Here is a 12,889-nt window from a genome sequence, read left to right as displayed (position 1 = left end):
TTCATTCTATGTTAACATCACTCATTCATTTTCGATCACCTAATGATCAAAATTTCTAGTCAGATCACTTTTCAATCACTAGGTGGTCAAAGTATTAGGGTTCATGTCGTTTCTTATGTGACCAAACTTTTTTATCACCGAAAAATTGATCAAAAATTTCAATCACTTTAATTTGATTCATGATCAAAACTATTAAGGGCTTTTGTTGATACCAAAAGTAGTGATTGGAATGTCCGTCACAACCAAATCTCCTGGATGGTGGGCAGAAATTTGAGGTTTTTAAGCAGTGTAATTTCATTATACTTAGCTTATACATTGCATTGCATCTAAAATATTAAAGTAAATATATTTTTCAACGCCTGAATTAATTAATGTTGTACACATGGTGATTTTAGATCATATTTGAGGTTTTTAAGCAGTGATGGAATATAATATTGATAGAATTAATTGGCTCGAGTGGTCCACTACGGGTCGATCTCCTCCAAGCTGGGTATGACTTGAAGCCCCTTCGGGTTCATTTGCTCTGGAATTCTCTCCAATATATCTATCAAATATACTTTTCAAAATTTAAAGAATATTAGTGAAAATTTTATAAAAGTTTGAGAGATCAAAAGCAAGAAAAAAGAAATTATATAACTAATGTGGATCTCTTGAGAGGGGTTGGGTAGGGGAGACAGGAAGATGCAATTTTTTTGCCTTGCATATATCCCCACTTTAGTCGTCAATTAAAGTTGAAATTGTGACAAAAAAGTATTATTAAAAAAAAGATTATCGTACTTGTGGATCTTCCATACAATTGTCGTGTGGCGTTTCCAATAATTCATCCACTCATGTTTGCTGCTAAGTTTAATACGAGACGACAAGCCGTGCTGCATGCAACTCTAAAGTCGAATGCTTCACTGCTTCATATTTTCACATCACTTCAAAACTAAAGTTTTTCTTTTGTGAAACTAAACCCAACCTACTGATTAATACTCCCTCTATCTCATTCTATATGTCTTACTTATTATTCATTGGTCAAACCGACTCTTTCTAAATTGTTTATTTTCCTTTGTATTTTGTATTCATTTTTAAATTAAATTTGATTTTTTTATGTTTAATAATAATTTTAGTGTAGTTTCTAAATATATAAATTGTGTATACTAACATTAAACTTAATATTATGAAAAATTAAATTAAAAATAACTCCAATCAATCCTGGTTAACTGAACCAGACATATAAAATGGGACGAGCATTTGATTCTAACAAAGCTTGGACTCGGGGATCGTTGGGAAATGCTTGCAGGGCCAAGGCCATCATCTCGCCATTGGAACATGGTATTGGTTGCTACACAAGTATAAAGAAATAAAGTTGTTGTAACTAACTTCGCTACTAATTATATCTTTTGGTATAGTGGTAAGCGTTTGATTCTGAAAAAACTTGGACTCAAGGATTGATGGGCGTTGGTTTGGCCGGGGAGTCCAACATTCTACTATCAAATGCTATAACTTTTAACTCAATGAAAAGCACTTGATCATGATAAATAATCATTAAGTTGTAATTGGTAATCATTGTATCAACTAATTAAAAAGAATAATGCATGTGCAAATACTTTTCATTTTACTGTCTTTTTTTTTTTTTAACAAAAGAACCTTTGGCAAATGGCAATCAGATCATTCTTTTCCACTTTCTTTAAGGAACCAAAACCTTTAATTATTACATTATTCCTAAAAAACAGAAGACAATCACACTAATCCTAGGTGTTATGTGTGCCTATACTTCAGCCAAAAAGCATTGAATTATTGCAAAAGGTCCATATATATAATGGCACATAACAGTGGTAGTCAAACATATCATGCAAAATAAAGGAGATATTTATTAATTTCTATCATGCATCAACTCTTGGACTTTTGTCCTTTGCGGTTTAATAACTTTTCTTTTTTTTTTTTTCTTTTTTTTCTTTTTTTTTGCACGCACTAATCAACCTCGTTAGACTTTAATTTAGTACTTTACGTATTCATAATTTTTCCAAAAATTAATAGACTGACTTTGAATTGAACATGTGTTTAACTAACTGTGGTCGAGAGAATTTTTTTATTTGGGATGAGAATTAAATGGAGAGAGATCAAAGAAGGGAGAATATTTCAAATAAAAAAGTAGTCAAAGATGACTTGGATACAAGTATTACAAAAAATAAATATAATGGCCTGTACAAATTGATTGTCTGAAAGTCCATAATATCAATTGATGTGATATTGGGAATATACACAAATCTATCTCTATGCCAAAAGCCCCTTAAGGCCTTAACCATGCAAAACTTGTGATTTTATTCTTTTATCAATAAAAACTATTATTTTAATAAAAGAAAAAAAAATGGCAATAGCAATGTTGATACTAATTCAATTTTTCTTTTTGAAAACTATTCTTTTTTTCTTTTTGGTATGATTAGAGAAACCCAAATTTATTATATGAATGTGTGTGCGGGGTAAATCATGCTCATGTGCAATAGCCCACAAACTACGATAGAGAGGTAATTAAATCATATTGAATAATTAAACCGATGACCTATATTTTGATACGAATATCATACTCTAAACACTCGCCACTCGGTTGTCCCTTTCAATGCCAATATTCATTTTTTCTTGGAATTACTAATAAAGTTGAATAAAATATATAGTTTTTTCAAAAGTGATCGATTTTGTTTTCAAATAAATGGCATTAAAAGGTTTCATAATATGAAAAAAAAAAAATTATCTCTTTTGAGCTTCACTTTAATCAAATATATCTATTTATGGTGAACTAAAAAAAAATATGATTAATTAAAAATCTATTTAATTTATATTTAAGAACTTCAATTTGTATAGTCATTAAAATACTTTTTTTTTTAATACTACTAACTCGGTTACAATGTAGTATCTGTTCATAAACTACTTTCTCAACCTATTAAAGCAAAATGAGTCAGCACCACCTCCACTGAGGCTCAAACTTGCCCCCTCCAACATGGGGTGCAACTGGATGCCACTAGACCACAAGGTCATTGGCAATCATTAGAATACTTGGCAATTTAATAGTATAAATTTGAAATTACACAGAGTACTATATAAATTTTAAGTTAATACCATTTATGAAGGAAATGCGTCTTGTGATTCTAACCGAGAAAGGATCACAGTGAGATAAATTAATCTAAATTACTCATAGCTAACCAGTTCAAACCGAGAAAGTTAATAAGACAAACTCTCATGAAGAGAAATTTATAACTTTTATCAAGTCAACTATCCGAGTTAGAATTGTCCCGGTATTACTCCTCTGCTTTACATTTGTGTGCCATGTGAATCATTGAGATTCAGCTGAATGTACTTTTTGAGTGTTGTGGACCAAAATAGTGGTAAAAGTTAGAATCATAAGAAAACAATTTTAATTATTTGGTTTAGGGTTTATCTTATGAAGATGAAAAGTTTCTTTTACTCGTCTTTGTATCTTTCTTTTTTTAATTTTTTTTCTTTATTTCTGCTTTCATGTTGTCATGTTTAATTTATCAATTTGAATGAACATATATATTGTTTGGTCAGGCTGAATTGACTGCTTGCCTTATCTTCTCTTGGAATTTACTGGGTCGAACAATTTACTTGAGAATTATAAGGTTTAAAGTTTTTTTTTTGATGCATTATAAGGTTTCAAGTTGACTCTCTATAAAAATTGTGTATTAGTTTAAGCTGATTTACTTCTTATTGATTTCACTCATATACTTTTAGATAACGAGATTTTCTCATAAAATATAAAATATTATAATGAAATCAATGAACAAAATGAATCTTCAAACTGATGTTTGATAGCTTTGGACTTTGCTTAATTACCTTGTAAACATGTATGTGCGAATTATACTGTGGATCATGGTCCAACTAATAATTACTCCCTATTTTTTATGGCGTATTCAATTTAATTTTATGTACATTGTAGTTTTATTACAGCACAACTAAAATATCATTTTGATTTAACTACAGTTTTATTTGACATTATACACTTAATATGCGAGACTTGTATTGAATTTCTTTTTATACACATTGTAGTTTTATTATTACAACATCACTAAAGTATAATTTTAATTCAATTACAATTTATGGGCAATATACACTCAAATATGTGAAATTTGTTACTCAGTTTCATTTTATATACATTGTAGTTTCATTACAGTATAACTAAAGTATCATTTTGATATAACATACAGTTTCATTTGATAATATACACTCGATATGTGAGACCTGGTATTCAGTTTCATTTTATTCACAGTGTAGTTTCATTACAATACAACTAATTAATGTATCATTTTAATTCAACTATAGTTTCATTTGATAAATGTGCACTTAATATATGAGACATGTTAGTCAGTTTCAGTTTAGATACACTATAGTTTCATTACGACATAACTAAAATAACATTCTAAATCAACTATAGTTTCATTTGACAATATACACTCAATATGTAAGACGAGTAGTTACTCATTTTATTTTACATACATTGTAGTCTCATTTTATTATGAGCATATTATAAATACGTGATTAGTAACCGCGATCGTGTCCATTTCTTTTTACTTAAAAAATGACGATATATATTTTTTTACTATGATCCACACAATTGTGTATATCATAGTCCACCGTATAACGATATGGAAACCTTGAAGCTGTGTGTAATTTTTGCCTAAATATCATATAACACCCATCCAATTCAAATATTGTATTTTTAGAGCCCATTTTGTCAATATTCTATAACACTAGATCCAAGCCTGTAAGCTCAAATCCATTGAGGTCCATTCCATGAATATGCCCAAAATTAAGGGATATATACAATATCTTTATGAAAAAATGTTAAATTTTTATTCTAAATTTACCTCTTCATATTTACGTCGTGATGTAGTAATAAAATGTATCATTTGATTATATAAATCTTAAGTAAATTTATGTATCATAATTAAAAAAAAAATTAGTTGTCACAATAACAAAGTGTATTATAAATGTAAAATTAATCTCACGTTTTCACTAAACAAGGTAACCGATAAAAATATTTCTTGAACTAATAAGGCTCTATTTTATTTCAAAAAAAAAAAAAAATAAGGCTCTATTTAAGAAGCCTAACTGAAAAGTTATAATCTAGGAATAGAAAATTAAGAGTTGTTAAGCTAGTTACTGTTACTGATGGTAGTTAAAAATGTTTTGTATAATTAATTATTGGCAAAAATTTGTATGAGACTGTCTCACAGACAAGTATTGTGTGAGACCATCTCGTGGATCCTTGTCCGTAAGACGAGTCGGGTCAATATGAAATGTAATACTTATACTAGCAAATGTAATGATAAATCAAGAATAAAATATTTATTGCTTATATTTATGAAAAAAATATAATATGCTTTAGAAAAAATGTAATATATACTTTTACTTTTAAATGTAAAAGTATTACATTTATCGTCAAAAGTATTATGTTTTCTCTTATAAGTAACAAACATTTTATTTCTGATTTAGTATTACATTTACTTATATAATTATTACATTTGCATGTTGATTCGACCTGTCTCACCTCATGAATAAGTATCCGTGAGACTATCTATCTCACACAAGTGTTACCCTTAATTATTAGGTAAGTAGACAGATGTAAAAAAAAATGTAAATTATTGTGTAGACCACGGTCCAAAACAACGTCGTTTTGACATTAAAAAAGTTTCTTGCTCCACTCGTTTTATTTATTAGAATAATTAATCTTTTGGGGTAAGATAATGTATTTTATAAGTTAGAATAATGTATTTTATGAGTTAAAATAATGTACTCTATTTTATGTTTTTTTAGATTGTAGTCCACACAACTGTATAAACCACGATCCATGCAATAGTGATTGACAAATTATGATATGGACCCGGGTCCACCTCTATGTTCACAAATGCAAAACTCTATGTTCACAATTTTAGAATTCTATATTCACAAATTTAAAACTCTGTATTCACAGTTTTAGATCTCAATATACAAAATTACATTACTCAATATTCACAATTTTGTTATATAAATTCAAAAATTGTGTTATACTGTTGACCATAGAATTATAAAATTGTGAACGTAAAGCTATGACATTGTGAACATAAAATTATAAAATTGTGAACATAAAATTATGAAATTGTGAATATGGACTCAGGTCTACTTGCAAGGTGGACCTGAGTCCATGGCATAACAACTAATAATGATTGATGTAAAAAGACCAAAGGACTAGAGTTGGCCCAACAAGGCTCAACCCACCAAAGTATAGGGCCAACAAGATTGGCCCAACAAGCAACGACCCAGTGTTTTTNTTTTTTTTTTTTTTTTTTTTTGAAACATACCTGAACGAAAGTTAACAAGTAGAGATATGATAATATCAAATGCCAAGTACATTGTGCTCATATGGCATGTAGTGACTCTATCAGTCTCTCATATGAGATGTCATGAGATCGTTGAGAAAATATAGATGAACAGATACTACAATATAATAGAGTCAGTAGCATTCAAAAAAAAAAATCTCAGATGCACGAAAATGAAACGTTGATGCTTTTAAATGTAAATTTTAAAAATTTATAGACCTAATTGACTTTTTATATAAAGTTCAACATTTGATCCTTTTTCTCAAAAATAGGTGTTGAATTTATTTATTTAATAGGAATAAGATTTGTTATAAATAAAATTGATAATAATGATAATGATATCAATTGTTTATCTATATCACATGATTATCACAAATTCAATGTCAACAATAATTCTCATACTATTATATATGAGTGAGACTTACTTATTATACATCTTTAATTAATGATTGTGAGTTTTTTTCCTCTAAAAAACACTACTTTTTAAGTGCATTACGATGAAACTTTAATAATATTTTTCAAAAAAAAAAAACTTTAATAATATCATCTAGAAGATAAGATTACAGTAGTCTACAATTAGTGATGGTGATATTGCCACATGGAATAAATTATAAGTGTAAATGACTGCTTCAAATACACCCAGTACTATACATTATTTTCTCCCTTAATTAGCTCCAAATTGACAATTTTAACTATAACGTACACTCACGAAATTCATTATGTATTTAACAAAAATGTAATATTAAACATATCTAAACGTATAATTCAGTGTCTTGTCAATCTTAAATAATTTTTTACTTATCATGTTGAAGTATATACAAATCCAAAGATCAAATATATAATATTAACTAAACAGTGTACTTGTCCCACTTTAAGAAAAAGTCCAAATATATAATATTAACTAAATAGTGTACTTGTTCCACTTTGATTTAGAAAAGGTCAACAACTACTATCTGAATATGGTCATAGTAAATAATCAGCCTATTAGTTAATTTTAGCTTATTTGACCAAAAAAGTTACTCAAAACAATTTTTTCAATTAGCTTTTCGAGAAAAGAAACTAAACCAAACAGCGTTCAACTAACAACTAATTTAGCGAGCGCCTTTCTATAATCAATTAATATTATCAACTAATCATAACTTCTAAAACAATCAGCTAACTGTTCTCATTACACGGGACACACAAGGCATTGCTTTTAGTAGAAGGCGATAATTTATAGGGACCTCCGAGTCCCTCTCCTCACAAAAAAAAAATACAATCAGCTAATAGTCATTTTACCAAACAGGGCCTATACATTATGGGTGAAAATCCGTTGTAACTTTAGCCAATAAAAGATCACGCTGAATTAAACCAACAAATGTCGCCTATAACTGATTGGCTTATATTTTAAAAAAAAAAAATTACTACTCTGTTAAATCGCTAATACATCTAGTCAAATTTAAAACTCAACCAACCCGACCAACACAACTGGATTGGCCAGTTCCATGTCATCCCTGATTCATCGGTAACTTAACTTTCTATCAATCGGGCAATATTCCCACGATATATTCAGCCAAGATTTGTTATTTTGCACTGCACAACTCAACTCTATCCTGTCTCCATTCTCAGCCGCACAGATATGGAACTCTTCTTCTTCCACTTCCTCCTCTCACTCATCCCCTTCCTATTCTTCATCATCATCTTCCTAAAACACCAGAAACCCACTAAACCCGGCTTCAAATTCTACCCTTTAGTCGGAGCATTACCGGGATTCATCAAGAACCGCCACCGCTTTCTCGACTGGTCCACCGACGTCCTCGCCGCCTGCCCCACCAACACCGCCGTATTCCGCCGCCCCGGAAAAGTGCACGGCGTCATGACCGCTAATCCGCTCAACGTGGAGCACATGCTCAAGGCCAATTTCCAAAATTACCCCAAAGGCGACCGGTTTATATCCCTTCTCCAGGATTTCCTCGGGGCCGGGATTTTCAATTCCGACGGGGATCAGTGGAGGACCCAAAGGAAAACTGCGAGCTATGAGTTTAGTACCCGATCGCTCCGGAATTTCGCCATGGAAACGGCCAATATGGAGCTCCATACCCGTCTGATTCCCATCCTTAGAGACGCGGCAGAGGGAGACTCTGTTCTTGATGTCCAGGACATCCTTGAAAGATTCGCGTTTGATAATATTTGTAAAGTCGCGTTTAACGTCGATCCAGGATGTTTGGGCGGGGACGGGAATAAATCCGGCGAATTCATGCAGGCTTTTGAGGACGCCGCGACTCTCAGCTCCGGTAGATTCATGTACGCTTTGCCGTTTTTTTACAGAATCAAGAAATTCCTTAACATAGGATCGGAGCGAAAATTGCAAAAATCAATTCAGATCGTACACAAATTCGCTGATGAGATCATCTTGGCCAGAATCAAACATCGGGCCCGCACGGATAGATCAGTTGGTTACAGCTCAGAGCTGTCTGGAAAAACTGGTGAGGATTTATTATCAAGAATCAAGCATCCCGCTCACACGGACAGCTCAGTTGATTATCAGCCAGAGCTATCTGGAAAAACTGGTGAGGATTTATTATCAAGATTCATGGGTACTACGGAGGAATATACCCCCATGTATCTCAGAGATATTGTGATCAGTTTCATCTTGGCGGGCCGGGACACTACGTCCTCGGCCCTAACATGGTTCTTCTGGCTACTATCCTCTCGGCCAGACGTGGAACACACCATCCTAAAAGACATCAAAAAAGTCCGACTTCACAAAACCGGAGAATCATCACACTACACCTTAGACGACCTGCGAGAGATGCACTATCTCCACGCGGCGATCTCGGAGGCGATGAGGCTGTACCCGCCGGTGCCGGTGGACACGAAGGCCTGCCTGGAAGATGACGTCATGCCGGACGGCACGTTCGTCGGACAAGGCTGGTTCGCCACGTATCACACGTACGCCATGGGGAGAATGGAGAGCATTTGGGGGAAAGATTGCTGCGAGTACAAGCCGGAGAGGTGGCTGGCGGAGAATGGGGAGTACCGGCCGGAAAGTCCGTTCCGATTTCCGGTGTTCCACGGTGGGCCCAGAATGTGTCTGGGGAAGGAAATGGCGTACATTCAGATGAAAGGCATTGCGGCTTCGATTCTGGAGAGGTTTGAGATTGAGGTGTTGTCGGAGGAGAAGGGAAAGGTTCCTGATTTTGTGTTGTCTTTGACTCTTAGGATGAAGGGTGGGTTGCTTGTGAAGGTTAAGGAGAGAAAAGATGATGAGTTAGTGTGTTAATGTATGTTATTGTGGTTAATTATTATATTTGTGAGCTTAATGATGCCATGATTTGGTTATTATATATAGTGTTAATAGTTTTTGTCTTCATTATTTGATGTGATCTAGCAAAGGTTTAATCATTCTCAAATTCTTTTCTTGATTGTGCTTATATATGAGAAATGATGACTCTACTAAAATCACTGCATAATATTCATCTACTCGCATTATTAATCAAATGTATATGGAGTGTTTAGTAAATAGCTGTTAGTTGATTGAGTTAGTAAGTTTGATTAGTTGATAGCATTAGTATTAGTTAACAGATAGTTGATATGACTTTTTTCAAAAGGCAAAAACTTGTGTTAGACTGTCTTACCGTGAGACGGGTCGGGTCGGGTCAAGATGCAAATGTAATACTTATATGCACAAATGTTATACTTATATGCCAAATGCAATACTAATCAGGAATAAATTTTTTGTTACTTATAAGGGTAAATGTTTTTTGTTACTTATAAGGGTAAATGTAATACTTTTAAGGGAAAATACAATACTTTTACATTTCGATTTAAAAGTATTACATTTTTCCTCAAAAGTGTTATATTTTCCCTTATAAGTAAGGGGCACCTGTCAACATGAAAAAAGTATTACATTTACCCTTATAAGTAACAAAAATTGTATTATTGATTAGTATTACATTTGAGCATATAAGTATGACATTTGCATGTTGTTTCGACCCGACCCGACCCGACCAGTCTCACGAATAAGGATCCGTGAGACGGTCTCACACAAGTGTGACCCTTCTCAAAAAGCTGATCGAAAGAATAATGTTTGGTAAATTAGCTAGTTGATAGTTGATTACATGCAAAATTGCTTTTAAAAAAATGATTGAAAAAAAAACTTTTTAAATTTTAATTGTTTAATCAAGTCAAACAGCTAATAGTGATTAAATATGTCAAAATAGACTGATAAACTATTACCGGGGATAAAATAATGCACATGTCTGATGTCAGTTAAGTATGATGAGTACTTGATTCGGTGACTTAGATCGAAAGATTTTTTTTTTATTTTTTTTTAAGGTTAATGTGAATGGTATCGATCGCTAAGGAGCAACCTATGGAAGAAGTAGCAGGTGAAGTCTTATAATAAGATGCATGATGAAGTACAAGATTGGGGGTTGACGTAGTAGTGTGTTTGGTTGTTGAGCTATGGGCCATGCATCACAACTTAATTACTAGTTGGGAGAACAATCATTACACCATGGATTGGAGAAAAGGTAGACAATACTAACAACTATACAGATTTGCCATACTCCTTAGCACCTTTGTAATTCTCTTTCTGAAAATGTTACAAGATCCAATTCTAATAGTAAATCTTTGGGCTATAATAAATAACAATAAATAATAAAGATGTTATTAGGGTAGCTTTTTCACGATTCTTGTTCTATCTTTTTATATTAAAAAATATTGTCTAGCCAAAATATAATTTACTTAATTAACCAAATTGAATTATATTTCAATTCGATCAATTAATTCAATTGACCTAACGAATTAACCAATTGTTTATATGGTATATATATAGATATTTAATATATTTTATAAAATATATGTATACATATATAAAAATATATTTTACTTTTATTTATTACTATTTTGACTATGTCAGTGAATTAAAAAGAAAATTAAACAATATTTTTTTTAAACTTTTAAAAAGTTAGTTGAACAAACTTACTTCGAGTAATGGTTAACCGAAATTATTTTGGTTAATTAGATAATCTTAAAGCCTACCACCTCATCAACATATTGACTATTGAGTATAAAATAGTAAACACCTTATTTATGATTTTATAAACTTCCTATAAGAGTCTCACTCTTGTCATTAAACTATAAAATCAATATAATATTTTTTTTTCGAGTACATAAAATCAATATTGATAAGCTTACAATTTTTAAAAATCATAACCAAAATTAAGACGGTCCAATTCGGTTTTAAAAATATGAATTTACCCCTAATCGCAATCACACACCTATAAGCATCATTATCATCGTCATTTATTACTAATTGTGAGCGTAATTATTGTTTATAATTAACCAAACAAAAGATTACAATTGTATTAATATTATATTGTTTGATTTGTTTTTATCTCTCTTAGACGTAGAACAATCTAGACTTTGTTTAATCTAAGCTACGCATGACTCAACTAATCAACTAACCCAAAGTAAGTTCATACAAATTTTGCTTTACTAGCATATGCATGATGAAGAGTCCTTAAGTTGATGGTTCATAATATGATGTCATTATATTATCATGCAAAATAAATAAATGCATTTGACCATCGATATTGATGGCATGATGTGTTAGAACTTAGAACTTAGAACATACGGAGAAATATTTTAAAGTGTGTTGTTACGACACTTAAAATCTATTATTATAAAAAATTTCATGATGTAATCTTATTTGTTAAGTTGTATATATATTGTACGTTATAAATTATTTTTTTTTCCCTTGAGCATTCCCAATAGATGAATTTTTGTAAGCATGCTTAGTTAGATGAGAGATGAGAGGAAAAATTGTTTTTAAACTTACAATGTTTTAAGTATTTTCTGTGCTCAAAAAAAGAAAAGAAAAGAACTGGTGCTCATTGACTACATAAGGGTGGCCTGGCTTGGTGACCACCTCGTGAACATTTTGTTTTGTTTTTCATGGAAACGGTCTCACAAAAAAACTCATTTTGGGTTTGAACAATTGAAGTTGTTCTTATGTATCTTTAACAAAGCACATGATACAACTTTATAAACTATTCTATATTATAATTCATGACATTATAAATTTTCTTTTTTTATTATTATTATTATTTACATTTAAAAAAATTGGTTTAGACCTAAATCAAAATTGGTAAGACAAATCTTTTTAAACTAATAAAATGCGTTTGAGTGGTTTTTAAGGAATTTTAAAAATAAAAAATCAATACTTTGGGCAAGGTGCATGCCCCCCTCCCCTAGAACAAATATGAAAATCATGACTCCACTAAGGCTCGAACCCACCACCTCCCGTATAAAGGGAAGGGTTTAATGCCACTAGACCACCACTCTACCTATTCCTAAATGATTGATATGTCACATCATATTTTGCCTTCCTAGCTTTTTTCTCGTATGAGATAAGAGCAACACCATCAATGATTTTTTTTGAAATTTCTCAATGTTGAGATGGAGGAAAGAGGGGAGATAAGAGAAAATTTGATGAGCCCATACAAATATAAGTTTTTTGTGGAGTCTACTAGAATAACAAAAAGAGA

General features: G+C 31.6%; 1 protein-coding gene across 1 annotated transcript; it reads left to right on the top strand.

Moving 5' to 3' along the window:
• The first annotated feature begins 7,912 nt into the window (after positions 1-7,912).
• On the top strand, positions 7,913-9,748 carry LOC116007504 (cytochrome P450 94B3). Its single transcript, XM_031248209.1, has one exon. It carries the CDS (start codon positions 7,975-7,977, stop codon positions 9,616-9,618), a length of 1,644 nt encoding a protein of 547 aa, XP_031104069.1. The 5' UTR covers positions 7,913-7,974; the 3' UTR covers positions 9,619-9,748.
• The last annotated feature ends 3,141 nt before the right edge of the window (positions 9,749-12,889 follow it).

Source organism: Ipomoea triloba, chromosome 15 (assembly GCF_003576645.1).
Source record: "Ipomoea triloba cultivar NCNSP0323 chromosome 15, ASM357664v1".
Lineage (NCBI taxonomy): Eukaryota > Viridiplantae > Streptophyta > Magnoliopsida > Solanales > Convolvulaceae > Ipomoea > Ipomoea triloba.
The sequence above is the reverse complement of the archived record's forward strand: the minus strand, read 5'-3'. Positions and strand labels throughout refer to the sequence as shown.

Coding starts and splice junctions, on each gene's coding strand:
- LOC116007504 (XM_031248209.1), top strand. CDS start 7,975: ATGGAACTCTTCTTCTTCCACTTCCTCCTCTCACTCATCCCCTTCCTA.